General features: G+C 31.8%; 1 protein-coding gene and 1 long non-coding RNA gene across 10 annotated transcripts in view; one reads left to right on the forward strand and one right to left on the reverse strand.

The window, feature by feature from the left end:
• LOC118445236 (uncharacterized) overlaps positions 1 to 5806 on the forward strand; it is a 15697-nt gene extending 9891 nt beyond the window's left edge. For 2 of the 3 annotated variants that reach the window (XR_014983200.1, XR_014983201.1), the window contains one exon: positions 5339 to 5806. This is a non-coding gene — a long non-coding RNA (uncharacterized LOC118445236). Of the gene's footprint in view, positions 1 to 1133; positions 1222 to 5338 lie in introns of those variants that run through there. The other variant, XR_014983202.1, reaches the window with a different exon arrangement.
• A 1274-nt stretch (positions 5807 to 7080) lies between these two features.
• chm (lysine acetyltransferase chameau) overlaps positions 7081 to 20000 on the reverse strand; it is a 28532-nt gene continuing 15612 nt past the window's right edge. For 6 of the 7 annotated variants that reach the window (XM_085662374.1, XM_035874359.2, XM_035874356.2 and 3 more), the window contains exons 10-14: positions 17722 to 17815; positions 11487 to 11633; positions 11291 to 11397; positions 10519 to 10695; positions 7081 to 7285 (exon numbers count right to left, since the gene is read on the reverse strand). In XM_085662374.1, the coding sequence (XP_085518500.1) occupies positions 10573 to 10695; positions 11291 to 11397; positions 11487 to 11633; positions 17722 to 17815 (471 nt within the window). In that variant the 3' untranslated portion in view covers positions 7081 to 7285; positions 10519 to 10572. Of the gene's footprint in view, positions 7286 to 9055; positions 9142 to 9610; positions 9756 to 10518; positions 10696 to 11290; positions 11398 to 11486; positions 11634 to 17721; positions 17816 to 20000 lie in introns of all 7 variants that reach the window. The other variant, XM_085662373.1, reaches the window with a different exon arrangement.

Below are 20000 nucleotides of genomic sequence, written 5' to 3' on the forward strand. Positions count from 1 at the left end.
AGATAGGATCAGAATAATTTCGTTTCTTTTTCTTTTAGACTCTAAATAGAATCGATCATTTCAAATTATCAATGTTGATGTGAAAAAATAAATTCAACAATTTCGATCAAATTGTTTAAGTGAAAATTTAAGAGGTTTTGTACGTAGAGTGACGAAACGATAGATAGAAATGGAATGGATGGTGGTTAACAGTTCAAACTATTAATAGAATTTTCTCTCGAAAGATTCTCCTTTTTCTTCTTCCTTTTTTCTTTCTTTCCTTTTTTTTTTGTTTATTTCTTTTCGTTTCGCATTCTTGTGAAAATACGTCTGCAGTTAGGAGATCAGGATGTATGCGAATTCTTGAAACGGTACGGTCAGGTATGCAATATATTCTTGTCGTCGTGCAGGCTTCGTCGTGTTATTCCAGGATTACGAGCTAACGCAGATAGAGTTTACTTCTTTGTTATTTACTCAGCACCTTTCGAAGGTGCGGCCCAGTAGTCGATTGGCAGCGACATTGGAATCTAACTATCTACAGTGGGATGATATGTTCGATCGCAGTAAAAAAGGATTTATTCTCAATAAACAAATTTAATTAATCAAATAGCTATCTAATATTTTAGATTATTCATCGTACAGTCGTTTTTCTTCCTTTCTTTCTTTTTTTTCTCTTTCTCTCTCTCTCTCTCTCTCTCTCTCTCTTGTGTTCTTTTTGATAAGAAAAGCGATTCTATCGAATCAATAATCGTCGCAAGATTCGTCATGCAATTTATCCGACCGTCTCTCGAACCCCTTTTCGGCTCGATCCAAGCCGGATATAAACGTCATTCTTGATAGGGTTCGTGATTGGAATTAATTTAAGAATAAGCAGTGAACAGAAGTACGGATGAAAAGTAATACGAGGAGATGGAGAGAGTATTCAAAGTATAGTAGAGGTCTCTCTTTAAAGCTTTCGATAGAGTAGAACGAGAGGCAGCTGTGTCCCAGTAGTTGGTACATATACCAATCACAGTGTTCCCAAAGGAAAGAGAGAGAGAGAGAGAGAGAGAAAGAGAAATGAAAGCACTCACTTCTATATTTGTTAGTATTCTATACGCAGATTTTCGTATTCGTTGGACTCTTCCCACACTTACCTTGTTTCCGTTTTGCAGAAACGTCAGCTAACATCCTGCCGAATCCGCACTGCGACGACCTAAAAATAAGAAAGCCAAGACACAGAATTCTATCCTTAAGTTTTATTGGTAAATCGTTTGATACACCCTTGTCAGAGTACTTTACTTAACTTTTTCTTTATCTTCTTCTTCTTCTTCTTCTTCTTACTATAATAATATAATAATAGACTTAGAAAAGTTTATTCTTCGACAGAGTCAATGATCCTTTCTCGACGTCATGTTTCTTACTTCTATCAGTTTCATCGATATATATTATATATGACTTACAAAAAAAAAAAAAAAAAGAAAAAAGAACTAACAATTGTTTGATCGGCCATTTTCTTTTTTATTGCTTATTCAACATTCATATTATTGTTTATTTTACTATCTACATATAATTAGCGTTGTATGAACTATTGTTCAATATGGATACTCGACGCCATGCTTTTTATTTCTATTTTTATCATCTTATATAAACTATAGAAAGAATGGAGAGTTCTCAATGGTCAGCCATTATCATTGTTCACTTCAAACTTATAACGTTGCGTATTATTATTATTATAATTATTATTATTATTATTATTATTATTATTATTATTATTATTATTATTATTATTATTATTCTCTTATCTAAAAATAACTATCGATAATCGAAGCTATAGTTTATTATATTATCCTATAACGTGTAAACAATAACAAAGAAAATATTTTTATCTCCTCGTCTCATTTTTTTTTTATTTGCTTCTCGAATTTTCAATTTTCTTCTTCTTTTTTCGTCGATTAAAAACGAGTATCTAAAAAAAAAAGTCCTCATCGGATTCTATTCGTAATTTTAATACTCACACGTTCTCCGATTATAAAAACACATACACACGCGAGCAAATCGGTATTCAAAAGTTCCCTAGATGATTTTAGAAACGAATTAATCTTGTATTTTAGTTTAACTTGTAGTTTTATAATATGAAAGAACAATAATTAGACTAAAAATAGTTTTGAAAAAGAGTAATTCATTTTTAAAATCGTTTTAGAAACTTTTGACCTACCCTATACATGTGTGTATATATATATATATATATACACACATAACTTGTATCTCTTTGTCTTTGGCTGTTAATCATTAATTCGTCGATAAAATTCTCTCTCTCTCTCTCTCTCTCTTTCTCTCTCTCTCTCTCTCTCTCTCTCTCTCTCTCTCTCTCTTTCTATATTTCTAACGGTGAGTCATCGAGGAGACAGACTTCTTTAAAAGTTTCATACGATTCTCTTCGTTCGTAGGTGTGTATATGTGTAGGTATATATCTATATAATTTTTGTGTGTAGGTGTTGGCAACATTTTTCCTAGTAATCTTGACTCACCTGTCGGACTTGCAACGGAAGTTTCTTAACGTTGCTTCTCTCTCTCTTTCTCTCTGTCTCTCTCTCTCTCTCTCTCTCTCTCTCTCCTATATACGTACATACATACATATATACATATATATATATATATATATATATATATATATATATATATGTATACAGAGATATACTGTAGTCACTTTACGTATCCTCAACTTCCTGTTCAACGTAGAATACAGAAATTACCTTGTTGAGGCCCATTCAAGATGGAGGTGCCTGTATTTGTGGCCATTTGCAAAATTTGTCTTTTTCTTTTTATTAAATGTTTTTTTTTCCTTATTTTATTTTATTTTATTTTATTATTTTTGTTTTAATAAATAACTTGAACTCCATACTGATTAAATATATTTGAATTTATCGCGACCTATTAGATATCCTTGTCGATTATTATCGATGATTATTTATTAAATAAAATATCTTTTCTTTCTATATTCAAAGAAATTAATTGATAATAAATTAATTCTTACAAAATATTGAAATAAGAATTTATTTATTTATTAGTTTCGTTAGTTCTGTGAATTTCAGGATTTGATGGGGATTGAGTTAGAGATTCAAGTTTAGGATCTACCTAACGCATAGAGGACGATCAAGATCCTTTGTTGAAAATTAACATCTGTGATATCTTCTCATTAACAATAAGTCATTTGCAAGACGCGCTACTCTGGTACTTCAGGCTGTGCCAGTTCTTTGATCAGTCAGGTACCTGAAGTAGCGCGCGTTGCGGAGGACGAGTAACATCAACCTGACGGAAAGAATATATTTCTTTCGAAGGAATCGATAAACTATAAGATAATAATGATGAGGTGAAGGAAATGCTACTGAGTTAGGCTGCATGTTAATTGTACTTCATCAGGTGCTCCGGTGAATTTGATACCCGGCACCTGTTGGAGCGCAATTCATATGAACGTGCCTTGTTAATCATTTTTTTTACATTTTGGATTACATCGTTGGAGGCTGACCTAATATCGATTAATAATCGATAACCCATAATTACTGATGAGATATACGTATATACATCAGTTTTTTTAACGTATACTTCTTTCTCTTTCTCTCTTTTTATATCTAATTAACAGTCTTAAGATTGGTTTGGTGTAACTCTCCATGTTGTGCGATCTTCGGCCAATCTTTTAATCTTTGCAAAAGATTGGTGTCATTTTCAAACAATGGACTCCCTTACACTGAAATGTTTTACAAGAGCATTATTATAATATTTATAATTGTTGATATTTTTCATCAACGATATCAAAGGGATTTTTAATACTTTGATTTAACCTTGGCTATTACCCTTTTGTCAATTATTTTATTCATCCGCATTTAAATAAGAGAAATTAATTTAAAAGTGTTTTAGAATTAGTTCATTGCAGACATCAATTTCCTAATGGATTTATGTTATTTCATGATATAATTATAAATTGCATATAAATGTATAAAGAGTAAATGCAAATAATATATATGTATAAAGTTATTTGTGATTCGAGCTATTTTCCGCTATGTGCCACTGCAATCGAGATTGCAACGGAACACGGGGAAGGGTTGTTAATAGTAATAGTAGTAGTAGATGCAATGTGCCGTTGAATTAATGGGGATAACTATGTTAGGGAGGGTCGCGTGTCATCGGAGTAAACGTGAAAGAGAAAGAGAAGAGAAGAAAGAAAGAGAAAGGGAGAGAAAGGGAGAGAAAGAGATAGTAAGGGAGAAAAAGAGAGAAGCTCGCATAATGCAATTATTCGGCTCTTTGCATCGTATCGATGGAAGCCTCGACGTAAAGTGTCTGAGCTGGTACTACTAGGGATGATAAATTATGTCATTGATTATTTCACTCATCAAATTTTTTATATATAATTTCTTTTTTCTTTTTATATTATAATATATTATATACTATGTGTATACCAATATAGAATTCATATTGTCTTGACGTAGAAAAATATTTTAAGTCCAATACACTTGACTTTTTTTTCATTTCTAATATACTCATTTCGTGCGTTTTAATTCAGCTCATTTGATGTTTTCCATTTATAATTGTTTTACTCAATTATTTTTAATTTCTGTCCATTCATTGACTTTGAACTTTTCCATCCCTTCCCCCTTCCCTCATATACATAACACCAGTAACAGTAATTTTTGTAGTGCATATATTTTGTAATGCATTATATACAATATTTTTTTTTTAATAAAATTTATATATATGTATGTATTTATAATGCTGATAGTATGATTATGTATATTAAAAAAATGTGTTAATAATAAATGACGATAAAAAAAGGAAAGAACATATTTTTAATTTTAACGAAGCACTTCTCTTCTTTTCAACATGACCATCTGAAATGAGTAATAAGGGAAAGTGGAGCAAAAGTTTCTACAGTCTCCCTCTCTCTTTCTTTCTCTCTTACGTCATCCATCCTCTTGAAATTTATCTCGTACGATTACCTTTGGATCTCTACATTCGCCAGACACCAGAACATCTTTGCAAATTTGATGCTTTAATATTCATTCATTTATCACAAATATTTGAATTTATAATTATTTTAAGATTTCATCTGAATCATTACATTATAATTAAAATCTCAATTTTATATATATATATATATATATATATATATAACTCTCTTAATATATTATTATTATATATTTAAATATTTCAAGAGAGAGAGAGAGAGAGAGAGAGAGAAATAAAGAGTATTACATTTCCTGTTATAATTATAAAGATTTTATTCTTATCATTCTTATCATTAGTATCATAATTGAGAAATATTAATTTTATATTACAATTCTTTTATAATAATTATTAATATATATTTAAATGTTTTAAGAACGAGCTATCTTCAACGACATGGAACATCAGAGTGAATTTTCGACTACACGGAACATCAGAGTGAATTTTCAACGGCACGATGTACATCATAGCAACCGAAACAAATGAAGAATGTTTTCAACGACTTGAAGATATGCTACATGTTATTCAATTACCAGTCGATCAAATTGGAGAGAGATGTGACCAGGTTGTGCCAGCATTTCAACTCGAAAATTATTTTCGCTTTTGATAAAGTAATCATTATAGAAAAAACAGATCGATCTTTTAATCGAGAACATGTTCTTGATACGAAAAGCGTTTTGTGCATTTGTTAAGTTCTGTTTGGATAATCTGTTCTGTAGAATAGAGTAGAGAAATAACAATTGTAATTATACCAATTCAGAATAAATATTTTTTATATATTATTAAATAGGTCATAAATTATAGGATATTTACTTGTTATTATATACTGTCATTATATCCTTTGTGCGGTATCATATATAATACTACATATAAAAGGAAAAAACATTTAATATTTGGTCTTTTAATTTGAAGTATCATCATTTAAATTTAAATAAATTAGATAGAATACGTCCGATATTTTTACTGTAAAAGCTTGTTTAACCAATAGATAATTTATCGACAGATAGTAATGTATGAAAGCTTATTATTTATAATCATGTACAATTATATATAATTACAATATATGTAACATTACGTATTACATGACGTTTTTAACATAATGTAAATATTGTAACTATGAAAAAAACAATAAAGAATCTTTTGTTATACTCTAACACGCAGATGTTAATATTTTACCTTTTCATACATCCTATTATCCTAATACCAACCAAAATTTTCCAAAATAATAGTTTATAAAGAGGAATTTATAAAAATTGAATTATTTGACAAACGTACATAAAAAACGGAGGAGACACAAGTCAAATCGTACATTTTTATATTAAATTCATCGAATACCAAGTTTGATTATCGGCGAATAACTTCTAATAAGTGCATAAACAGATTTTGATAAATAACTTCTAATAAGTGCATAAACAGAATTTGATAAAACACATTTTGTGATTTCTTCACGCATCATGTGATCCTAATACAAATTTAGATTAGCACGAAAAATCTATGCTTCGTTCATAAATGGAAAATCAGAACAGGAGAGCATAACTTACGCGAAAACGTGCCACCTCTTTGCGCGTCATGTGTTTCCTGTTACAAATCCAATTTTGCGGGAAAAATTTCTACGATCCCTGTAATTTGAATTTTTGAACAGGAGAATATAACTTACCAGGAGGTGGCACGCGAGAACGTGCTACCTCCTCGCAAGTCATATGATCCTGTTACAAATCCAGTTTTACGGGAAAAATTTTTGCGATCATTGCAATATGAATTTTTGAACAGGAGAATATGGCTTACCAGGAGGTGGCACGTTCTCGCGTGCCACCTCTTTGCGCGTCATGTGATCCTGTTACTAATCCAATTTTGCGGGAAAAATTTTCGCGCTCCCTGTAATTTGAATTTTTGAACAGGAGAACATTACTTACCTGTACGTGGAATCATGCCACCTCTTCACACATCATGTGATCCTAATACAAATTCAGATTTGCAAGAAAATTTTTATTTCTTCCATAATTTGAAATTTCGAATCGGAAAACGTAGGATACTGGGAAGGGGACGATATTGAAAGTATAAATAAAAGAAAGAAATATACAGATTTGAATTGTAAAAACACAAATTTTTATTTTACTGATTTTTCGATTTTACACTAATATTACATTTTTACAGTCTTATTATTAATTTACAGGTGTAGCTAAATGTAGAAACATTGTACATAGTTATTATTACAATTATTAATGTTGATATAATACATTTCTTAAGATGTTCCTATAGTGTTCTATCTTCCCCATAAAAACTGCCGACTTTCGAATATTGAATAGTTGTATGGTGGTGATATCTATAAAATAGAAATATTTAAATATTAATTTTTATATGTGTTCTTTTAAACGCCTTAGTTAAACACTAATGTTAACAAGAAATATTTTTTTGCAGAATGGAAAGAATAAGTGATTTTTTTAAAGAAATTATTGAACAAATGTATCTTTGTCCTACATTGATTGAATTTGTCTAATTTTTCTTAAAAAGTTATATAAAAAAGTTATATAGTAGCGAGTAAAAAACTAAATGGGACCTCTATTTTTTGTTGAAAAAATAGTATTTCTGCAATTTTTATTTTTTGAATTTGTCCACTATGAATCATTGATGATTTTTTATTTGAAGCATTTTTTTGTCGAACCATCGAAAGTGGTTGAAAAATCGTGGCAACTGTTGAATATCCAATATATATATATACTGATGATTATATAATATTATATAACCTTTTTATAATAATTATCAGAAAATATTTGAGTCATTTGTAAATTTAATGAATGATAGAATAGTTATATGAGCAAAAAAAATACGTATATCCTATAAAGATAACATTTAATAATAAAAATTAATTAACTTATTATATGGAGATTTGTTAATATATGTATATACAGATATATAATTATTCTTCATACAAATCTCACATATCTATTTATTATATATTACCTTCTATTCGTTAATTAATGTTTCATTCAATTAATTTCAAATATCAATTGTTCCTCCAGTCGAGACAAAGAAAAGAAAAATAGCAAAATAATAAATAGTTCGGTAGATCGATCGCCTTTGACCTTGCAATATACTTTCCAAGCTATTTTTATGTTTCTTTAACGATAGGCTGCTTCCTTCCTTCCTTCGTGTATCCGTCGCTCTATATTTCTTTTTGTTTTTTTTTTTTTTTTTTTTCTTTTTTTTTTTTTTTTTTTTTTTCTTTATTTTCTCTCTCACCAACAAACAGGAGGCACTTTGCCGAACTGATCGATAATATACATAATACACATATACGCGTATTGTATGTGTCTATATTATATACAGCGTGTTCATTTGAAAACTTTCAATATAAATATGTATCGTGAAAACGATGCATTTTTGGGAAAAAATATTAAATAAAAAAAGTTTCTTCTTTTTTCCCTTTCGAAATAAGAATATGCGAAAAAATGAAGAACTATAAATTTTCATTTGAAATAAAAGAGTTGATCTACTAATAATCTTAAAAAAATCTAAGTATTAACAAATAAATGGGATACTTGTATTGCCTCGTTGAAACCGTGAAAATTTTCTATTAAACATTATTCCCAAAGATGCGCTGTTTCCGAGATATTTAGATTGGAAGTTTCCGAATGAACATGCTCAACATCATTAACTCTCTTTAATCTACGTAAACGAATATATATGTACTCTTATATATATATATATATATATATATATATATATATATATATATATATATATACACATATATATCTTTCATGCATAGAATTTATATATGAAATTCGATCAGAATTCCTTTCAAAAATTTTTCATATAATTTTATCAACTATTTATCTTTTAACCTAAATTTACTTTAATATGATTTCTAAATAAGAGATTTCGAAATAATTAATTTTTTATAAATGAAGAAAACGTAATAATAATTTTATTAAAAAATCAATTTCTTTCATTTCTATGTGATAATAATAAATGAAGTCATGGAGATTCCTACGTTTTTTTAACTCAGAGTATATACATTCATACACACATACATACATACATACATACATACATATATACATAAATACTTGTATGGTTGAGACAGACTCACCATATATATGAGCTGACCTTCCATCCCTTTTCTATCCCCGACCTACAAGGTCAAGATACGAGGGGTCTAAACTATAGTGGTAACATCTATGAAGAGAAAGAGAGAAGGAAGAAGAAACTAATTTATATATATATATATATTTAGACTTAAATATATTATTTATTTCTAATAGCAATAATAATATATTATTAAATTACACAATATTCTGTTTTTTTTTCTATATATATATATTGTAGCATTAATAATTTATTATTATAGTATTAATAATATATTACTATTATTAATTCATAAAAAATATATTTAAGTTCCAATAAAGCACGAAAGATCGAAAATCAAGATTGAAAAATATTTATCTTATCTAGGAAGGGAAAAACTAATCGTGGTCTCTGTATTCGTTTATTTCGTAAAATAAAAAGTAAAAAATAAAGAATAAAAAAGTAGAAAAAATGTAATAATAATAATAATAATAAGAAGAAGAAGAAGAAGAAGAAGAAAAAATAAATAAATAAAAGAAGAAGAAGAAGCAACTACAACAACTGCCATACATATACCAACTTCTCATCTAATCTTTTTCTCAGTCCACTTTTGCACGTTCCTCATTGGTCTCTTCAGAGACTTCGACGTGGAACGAACGAGTTCCAGGAAGGATTCTATGGCCCTTACCAATCGTTACAGGCGTGAAATCTGCTTTACGGCTTCTCTGCAATGACGATGACGAAGAAGAAAAAGAAGAATAAGAGGAAAAAGAAAAAAATTTACAAGAGAAATCGACCAACCCAACGCCTCCTTGTTGAACACTCCAAAAGGAGTGCCAAAGGATTGGATCTTGCCATACTTCTCTCTCTTTCTCTCTCGCATACATACACGCATAACTGCATCTCTCTCACATTTATATATACACACATAAATATTGGCATCATTCTCTCTCTCTCTCTCTCTCTCTCTCTCTCTCTCTCTTTCTCCCTCTTTCTCTCTCCCTCTCATATACATATATACTCATATGAACGTTAATATCATTCCCTTTCTCTCTCCCTGACATGTTATACACTTATGAATGATAGTATCATTCTTTCCCTCTCTCTCTCTCTCTCTCCCTCTCTTTCTCTTACATGTATACACATATGAATGTTAATATCATTTTTTCTCTTTCTAACATATTATACATATATCAATGTTAGAATGTCATTCTTTCTCTCTCTTAGATATTATATATATATATATGAATGTTGGTATGATTCACACACATACACACATACACACATACACACATACACACATACACACATATACACATACATACATACAGTCAGACAGACAGACAGAGAGACATGGAAACGTTGACATCATTCTTTCTTTTTCTTTCTCTTTCTTACCGTCTCTCATTTTTTTTCTTTTCTTTTAAGTCTCATCATACATACGATGGGGTTTCTCACATACTACTTTACAAGAGAGAAGAGTCCAACCTTTCTCCTTTCCCTTCTTTTCTTCATCTCTTTCCGATCTTCCTCTTTGCCCTCTTAGTTCGAAGCTGAGGGAGTCTTGGGAGGCTGGAAGGGATTCCATTTTAGGCACTCCGGATCGATCTCCTTGTAGACGAGACCACGTCTCTTCACCCTCTCCTTATAGTCGTCTATCACATCCTGAAATTATTTTTTCACTATTTCTACCACATCTATCTGTCTGTCTGTCTGTCTGTCTGTCTTTCTTTTTCTCTCCTTACCCCTCCTTCAATTCCCCTTCCCTCCTTTAATTTATCTAATTAGGAACTTCAATTTGTTGTTTCAATTTGTTGCTTTCTTCGGTATAAGGAATTATTATTATTTATCAGTCGATTTCAATGACAAAATGTTATGATAAACCATTTCGAAAATTTTATCGACGATATCCCAGTTATTATTTTTTTGAATTTTTTATTTGAATTTTTTTATCATGACCAGTTAAAGAATTTCAAAGGTACGATATGCCTAATTATCATTTAAAAAAAATCTTCATTTTAATTTGCCAGTATGGCAAATATTTAATTAACAGTTTTCAAAGACTACATTATTATCGTTATTGTATAATCTTTTATTTTATATTTCTCATCGTAAATAATTAGTCATCAAATTTGGAGCCAATTATATTCTTGTGCGTATTTTTTCATGATTGAATATAAAGATGAAAAAAAAAAAAAATAATAAAAAATTAAAAAAATCAATAAAACAAAATAAAATAGATAGAAAGATAAAAACTTACCTGTTTCTTCAATATAATATGCTTGCCCTTCCAATACTTCATCATTCCAAGAGCTTGTAAAGTACTGACGATATCATAAGAGTCAATCGCCATTTCTTTGCTAATGTCTGTTAAGTCAAAAAGATTACAATTGTTTCTACAATAATTTAAAATTCACAACATTAAGAAAAACAAAACGAATAATTAATCTCCCTACCTTTCACTGAAAGTTCCTTGCCACCAAAATTGCAAAGGTACTGTAACAAAACGTCCTTCCAATAACTTCGATAAGATATTAGACCCAAATCCGATAAAGGTTTCTCCGGTGAACCTATCTTCTTCTCAACCCTTGTTAATAGATAACCTAATCGAAAAATTACATTTCATAAATTGTTTCTTTTTTCTTTTCTTTTTTATAACTTATTCTATGCTACCGTAATCTCTTTCTATTCAATTTACGATTTTTGTTGAAATTTATTATCAAAATAATATATCTCTTATTTTATTTTATATATAATTATAGTATATATATATATATATATATATATATATATATATATATAAATCTAGTTTTATGTACGTCAATGTATATATAAATGTAGAGTTATGTACGTCAATTAAAAATTATAGAATATGGTTACGATTTATTTAAAAAAAAAAAGACAAAAAAATGAAGAAGAAAAAAGGATAAATGAGGAAGTTAGCACGGTTGAACGTAGGCGCCTCGCCTAACACAAAACTTGTGCTCTTTCATTTTGAAGAACAGTGTTGTATATAGAAAAGGCTTGTCTCGAGCCAATGAAGCCAACAATAGAAGCCGTTCCGTAAAATCAGGATTCCATAGACACACGCACACAGTTATTCTGGTATAGTAAGTTCTCTGAATGGAAAAGCAAGCATCGCGTGGGATGCATCGCGAAAGAGGGATAATACACCTTCATAAATAATGCTTGACGATCACAGGAAATAGAAAGGCAGTTGAGTTCGTTTTCAACATTATAGGAGTGTCGACGAATACTGACTAGCTGACTCTGATGATATGACTGTTTCGCACATGACATTTTATAGAACCTCCCTATTGCACTTGACCATCATTCACGTCAAATAATTTTTGAAAATGAGAAAACATCAATCTTTTGAATGATTTCAAAAAGTTCAAGGATTTATTCTCTCATCTATGTTTTTCTTTTTTTTTTTTTTTTTTACTTTTAGACCCTTTTCTATGTTAATTTTTATAATATTAAATTTATAATGTCAATTAATTATGTATATATAAATTAATGAATATAAACTTTGCAAATAAATTAATAAGAATTTAATATATATCGCTATACATTTATATACCTGATATATTTTTAATAATATACTACATCATAACATTGGAATAAACGTGCAATCTGTTACAATGGAAATAAAAAATTGTTTAATTAATTAAACGTTATTGACAATTTTGAAAAGGTCATATGTAAAAAAAAAAAATAAATAAATAAAAAATAAGAGAGAGAAAAATTTGACCTATAAAAAAATTCCAAGAGACTTCCCGATTGTGCATTTATACTATAGAAGTTAAGGGTTAAGTGCATCGATGCGAATACATATCTACGATACGTCTGCACTCGACTGCACTTTCCAACGAAATGCATCTCGACTCCTTCGTCTCTTCTTGCTTTTCTCTTTCGAATATTAAGATAATGTTATGTTACTATCGGTTAAATGCACCGAGCTAAATTCTATCTATCTATCAATATATATATATATATATATGCATATGCATCATCTCATTTTCAAATTTTCCGCTTTCACATATGTATAATAATAATACTAATTAGTATTATTAAACAAACTGAAAGATAAATAAAAAAATCTATTAGATTTAAAAAAAAAAAAAAAGAGAAAAAAACATGAAGAAGAAGAATCTATAATTAATCAATGATGTCGATGAAGAAGATCAATCATATTTGGATTATTCCATATTGGAATTGGAAGTAGTCTTTGGATGCTTATATAGTGATCGGCACGCGTAGTGTCAGTGACCGGCGAAGGATGAAATAGCAGAGAGGCCTCAGGATTGCATCCGCATCCGTCCACATCCGTTCGTTGAGAGTCCGTTTTAGACTCTAGACGAGAAATACCAAGAATACCGGGTCGAGGCTTCGACCAAGATGGCGACAACATTATCTTCAGAAAACTAACTATACTTTTCTCATTTTTCTTTGTTTTTTTCTTTCTTTCTTTTTCTTTTTTTTCCTTTTTTTTTTTTTTTTTTTTTTTTTTTAATTAATTTTTCATACCTCGTGCGATCAATAATTTCACCACGATCATAGATCGATGAGGTTTTAGAAGTATAATTTATTTCATAAAAATTATTATGAAGAAGAAAAAGAAGAGAAGAAAGATTCGTTTGCCAGCAACGTGGCTGCTGAAGCAAGAAAAGCATGATGAGGTATACTCTTTCTTCTTCGGTTGAACGTTCGTTCCGCATCGCTTGCTTCGAGTATCCGAGTAGATAGAAGAGGTGAAAGAGAAAGAGAGATATGTGGTTATGTTATCGAAATATGTTCATTAATTGTTTTAGTTCGTATTTCTAATGAAATCCTAATTTGATTAGAAATGTTTATCCTATTATTGACAAAATTTTGTTATCATTTTTATTTTTTTCATTATTAGAAATATATTATATTTTTATAATTTTATTATTTTAATATCTTTAATCATTTTACACATTTCTTTTTTTTTTAATTAATCGATTATTGCAGAATGCATATGAAATTATATTTAATTTATACGAACAAGATATCTTTATAGAAGTATATATATATGTACATATACTTTTTTTAACTTTTTATTGCTTTTTTATTAACGGAGAGAGTTTATTCATTTGTTAATTAATTTTTATTCACATCAAATTTGTTATCAAAGTTTTTTTTCCTGATAACCAACAAATGTTTCGATATGTACCGGGTTGCATTACGCGTAACCAAGAGAACCGCGGTGGTTATTTCCTCTCAACAAGATTCACAACGATATCAGTTGGCCTTTCAAGTTCGATCTTGACACGGCCAGCCCATTTTCCGAATTAATCTGGCAAGAGAAATGAGTTTTCTTCATTTTTTCTTTTTTTTTTTGTTAATTTTTCAACTCGTTTTACACAATACCATTATTAATTATTAATTTATTTCATTACTCTAAAAATGGTGAATCGGTATTCTCATTTAGTTTTTGGCTACTCAAAATTAGACCGTTATCGACATGATAACGACACGTGTTCTTTATATTATTTATAAGTAACTACGTAATTATATGTCTAATTGATTAGATAAACAATTTAAAAAATATGAAACTTCTCCAACTTTTAATAATTACAATTCAAATTTCTATCTAATAAAACATATCAAACAGCCTAACTTAATCTAACCCAAACAAAAATTTACAATCAACGTGATACCCAAGTTAGCTGATTATTATCTTATCGGACAATGATAATACTATTTTATTACAATTTCAGTCAATATCTTAATAACGTTTATCTTATAACGGATAGAACATAGTTAAACCATAACGCTGATATTATTATTTGATTTTGTACATTGTGAATGTAATAATGATACCTAAAAAAAAAAAAAAAATTGAAATATATTGCGAGGGCGTAATCGAATAGAAAACTATTTATCTCAAAATAAAAACCACCTATCATTGTATAAATGAACTAGATTTTAGAAAAGTTTGAAACGATAAGGAAAAGAGTGAGATCAAGTTCGATAGTTCAGGGACCTAAGGGTATATATCCTGATCGAAATCTTAAACCTTTTCGGACTACTGTCTTTCACCGAAGCGAACGATACTCGAGTACTCTATAAGAAGGATCGACTTCCAAGAGAAGAAGGAGGAAGAGGAAGAAGAACACTCGTTTATCGAGAAGAGGAGATCATCATTCGACGCAGTTCATATTACGCTTCCTCCTAATCGTAGCTTCGATCCGAAAGATCGTATTGCATCTGGCGGATTTTTGTGGCTATTCGTTAAAAAAATAAATAAATAAAAAGAAGAAGTATATATATATAAATACACACACACAGTGGATAAGGGAAACATAGGAACCCCTGCGATGAAGTAGGAACAAGCAAAAGAGAAAGACAGGGAGGGGGAGAGAGAGGAAGGCAGGGAGGGAGGGAGGGAGGGAGGGGGAGAGAGAGAGAGAGAGAGAGAAAGAGAGAGAGAGAGAGAGAGAGAGAGAGAGAGAGAGCAGGACCGGTCCTATTCCGGGATGTCCTGGAGACTGGGAGGTTCAACGACCATACTGAGTACCTCCTCTTCCTCCTTCGTCTTCCTGGTCCGTGCAAACTCCCACAAGCTCAAGAGAGACAAGAGAGAGAGAGAGAGAGAGAGAGAAAGAGAGGACAATCCTCCCTCCAAACAGCATCACCATCAGAGCCACCTTGTTTCTGGCTTCTCTCCCTCTGATTCCCATTCCAACGATTACTTCGGGAGGGTTGAACGCATTCATTACGCGTCCGTTTAGTTTGCAGACTTTTGGAATCGTTGGATAGTAGGAAGAGAATGAATGATGGAGGTAGAAAATCAAAGTAGTAGTAGTAATAGTAGTAGTAGTAGTAGTAGTAGTAGTAGTAGAAGTAGAAGAAGAAGAAGAAGAAGAAGACTCCTCCTTCTCTTAGTCCTACATGAGAAGAAGGAAAAGAGGGCGTTGGTGGTGGGCCTGGCAACCCTACCTACGGCAACCAACCCTAGAAGAGGGACTAGTGGTGCGAGGTCACGGGAGGTCATACGATTGCGATCCCTACGCAAGTACCGAAGAGAGAAAGAGAGAGAAAGGGAGAGAGAGAAAGGTAGAGTCTGGCTGGGTTGCGTCGAAAGGGTAGGTGGGAAGGGAAACGAGACGGACACTTTGCGTGTCTGGGTTCTCTATCTCTCTTACTCTAGTAAACGCGTAGTACACCCTCAGTGGTCGCCCTTCTGTGTTTGACTGCGCGTTCGTGCGAATCCGCAAGGCCTGTGCTGATGCTGTATGGTGGGGGTTGGTAGTCGATCGATGCGGCGAGACGCCGGGCGTCGCACTTTCCGCTGCTGCTGCTGCTGCTGCTGCTGCTGCTGCTGCTGCTGCTCCTGCTGCTCCTGCTAACCACTCCAGTATACCACCAAGCCACTACTACTACTATATCTCGATCATATACCACTTCCAATACATCTACGTTGACGTCGACGTTGCCCAGACTTTGCTACGATTTCACCCGGTTCCTACGCCACTCTACTTCCCTCTCTATCTCTCGTTTTCTCTGTACAACACCAATACCAATACTAACACTGTATCTCGACTACACATACACCACTTCTAATACATCAATGTGTTGTCGTCGCTGTAGCCCAGACTATGCTACGATTTTACCGGGTTCCTTTCTCTCTCTCTCTCTCTCTCTCTTACTCTCTCTGTCTCCCTCTCTCTCTCACTCTCTCTCTCTCTCTTTCTTTTTCTACATCAGTATATACCAATACCGATATAACTACAGTGTGTATCTCGACCATACATTCCTTCCAATACACCAACGTTAACCCAACGATTTTACCAGGTTCCTACGCCACTCTATCTCTCTTCCTCTCTTCCTCTCTTTCTCTCTTTCTCTCTCTCTCTTTCTCTCTGCAGCAAACCCTGCGGAACCACCACCCCATCCGCAACTCTAATCCTCCCTTGGTAGTACGTCGACCCACACAAACCTCACCCCCTCCCGTTTATCTCTCCTCCTTTCCCTCATCACTGTTTCTCCCTCCCAACATGCCTCGACGGCATCAATGAAAATGACGTCACGGCAAAAAGCCCACGTTTAATTATCTACGCTACGATTCGCTGAAGAGAGAAAGAGAAAGAGAGAGCGAGAGAGAGAGAAAGAGAGAGAGAAGGAAAGAGGGAGTAGGCGGTGGGAGGAATTGAAGGGGGTCTTTAGAAACTGTTCGTTACTGCGACAAACAACTACGACCAATGGACACTAGGATCATCATTGACGAGGATTCACAATGGAATTTCACAGAGATAGAGAATTTCTTTTGTGTCCTAAAAGATCCCTTTTATCTTTCCTTTTTTTTTTTCTTGTCTGTTTTTCTTTTTTATTTTCAAGTAGCAAGAATTCACGAATTATTGTATTCCCTAAGGTCTCCATCAGAGACACAACACCCAATTTTCTTTCTTATTATCGAATCTTACTTCCTGGGATTTGGCCAATTGATTTCTTATCTCTCTCTCTTTTTCTCTCTTAAGATGTCTTTAACAGATCAAAGAAGTATATTACCGAGAGAAATCTATTACAAAGAAACAAAGACTTTGATTTGAACGACTTATATATCTATTTCTGATATTTTAGCTTAAAGGATGTTGCTTTTTTTGGAGTTGAGATTTTATATATATGTTAAATTATATTATTACTATTATAAAAGACTGTACTTACTAAAGTCGATGAGAAGTCTACCATAGCCTTGTCTCTGATATGGTGGTAACGTCAGGATACAGGAAACGTTGTAGTTCAGGAAAGAATTCTTTTCCTGGAATATTAAATAAACAGAAACAATACGAATGTGAACCTTTTAAAAAATTGCATATCAAGAGGAAAAAGAAGTACGAAAAAGTAATGGATTAATATTTGAAGGAGTTGTTGCAAATCAGTCATGTTTTACAAATTTAACACACGTCCTTCAAATATCCTCTCTAATTTGTCCCTGAAGTACGGTAGAGATCTATTTTGGGTATTCCCTTTCTTCGAGATCATTGTACTCTCTCTCTCTCTCTCTCTCTTTCTCTCTCTATCTGTTTCTGCATTAAAATATCAAACGTTCTAACTTGATACGTATAATTAAAATTAAGTAAAATAATAATAATATTATAATAACAACAACAATAATAATAATGAAAAAAATTATCTTCTCTTGTGATAGATCACTCGTACTTTGACAACTTGATAGATCGACGAAGTCGAGACAAAAGTAATATCAAGGCATCTTGACTTATAATATCGAATTTATTCTAATTTAAGTGGTACTCCTCGTCCTCCTTTCTAATTGAAGCCCTTTTGCACGAGAGATACTCCCAAAGAATTTCATTTACAGGATAACCGATCGTTCCTCTACTTCTATATCGGATCTTCTCCACCTCTTCTCCCTCCTTTTCTTCCTTTTATAAATTGTCCTTTTGATTAAAATATCAATTAATTTTTCCAACGAATGAAATAAAAATTCTTTTCAATGTCCGAGCAATCAATAATAAATAAATAATTGGAACATGTATGTATATGTATATACTATTAATATAATATATAAATGGTTATAATACAATTATATTTACTCAAAGAAGTCTCATTTATAGAATACCCTCATTCCGTAACCCCACCTTTTTTTCTTCTTATCCCTGTGACATGATCGCACAATTGCAGTAAAATGCAATTCTGCAATCGGCATTGTGTATCTTTGTCCACTTCAACACAAAGGAAAATCTCTGACGAACGTTCATTTTCACTCGAAAAGAGAGAAGAAGCTTAATCTTTTATCCTGCATTACGAGCAATGCCCTAGAGCTAGCAACGCCCTTCTTTTTTTGTCAATTATTACATTAGATCATTTATACGGGCTAACTATCGAAGATAAAGAAACAGAAAAAAAAAGAGAAAAAATATTATGGAAAACGTAAAGGAGTAGATTTCAATTTCAAAGACAAATAATCGTTAAAAGATAAAAAAGAAAATAAATAAAATCGTTGCAATACTATTCCATATTCTTTTTATATTTCATGTCGAAAAGACAGATTACATCTTTACCAACGATAACGAGATAACCTAAAATCTATTAAAAATCTTAAATCAATTTATTAAGAAAGATTCATAATGTATCTTAAATTCAAAAAAATTTTTTCTGTTGACATGAGAAATAAATCTAGAAAGAAAAAACAATATTAAAAAGAAGTTAATTAATGGATCAGATGACTGAAATTGTATTTGAACCTATCGAAATAATCTAAAATGGTTGATTAAATGTCCTGCTGATTAATCCTTGAGGAGAGAAAATGCTGTATAATGTGCAAAAGTAAGTAGTGTTTTATTTAAGACACCCGGTATTACCGGGCATAGCAGCCAAGCTGTTGCTAACCGCCGAGTGAGGCAACAACGATCCGAAGGACACAACCTGAAGAGACCGCGCGTGCGTGCGAGTAAGCGAGCGAGTTGCTAAAAGGAGACGAAGAGGAAGAAGGAAGAAACGATGCGAAGAGGTCAGAGAGAGAGGGGGAGTGGGAGAGAGGGGGAGAGAGGGAGGGAGAGGGGAGAGAGAGTGCAGCATAAGGCCCCTCTCGGTTGGTCATTCGAAGAGCCGTTTTGACCGGGACCAAAGGATCGGTTAGCACTCCGCAATCTACTGAAAGCCTAACAGCACTATTCCTTATTAAATGACTATACCAAAGTTTCTTTGATTTCGATTACATTCGTTACTATTCATCATAGTCATTTTATTATTCATAATCATCAAGATTTCTATCAACTATATTCATGAAGTATAGATTATAAATTTTATACTTCATATTATCTTACGTGCTTGATAAAATGAATAAATAGATTGAGAGGTCTATGTAAAGAGGGCGGGGGGGGGGGGGGGGGAAAGGAAATAGATGACGATAAATATTGACGATGAAAAAGAAGAAAAGGAAAAGATCTAAATTTTCATTGGCTTTCATAGGATTTCAAGTG

The sequence above is a fragment of the Vespa mandarinia genome, chromosome 18, assembly GCF_050613455.1.
Source record: "Vespa mandarinia isolate Hongniang chromosome 18, ASM5061345v1, whole genome shotgun sequence".
Lineage (NCBI taxonomy): Eukaryota > Metazoa > Arthropoda > Insecta > Hymenoptera > Vespidae > Vespa > Vespa mandarinia.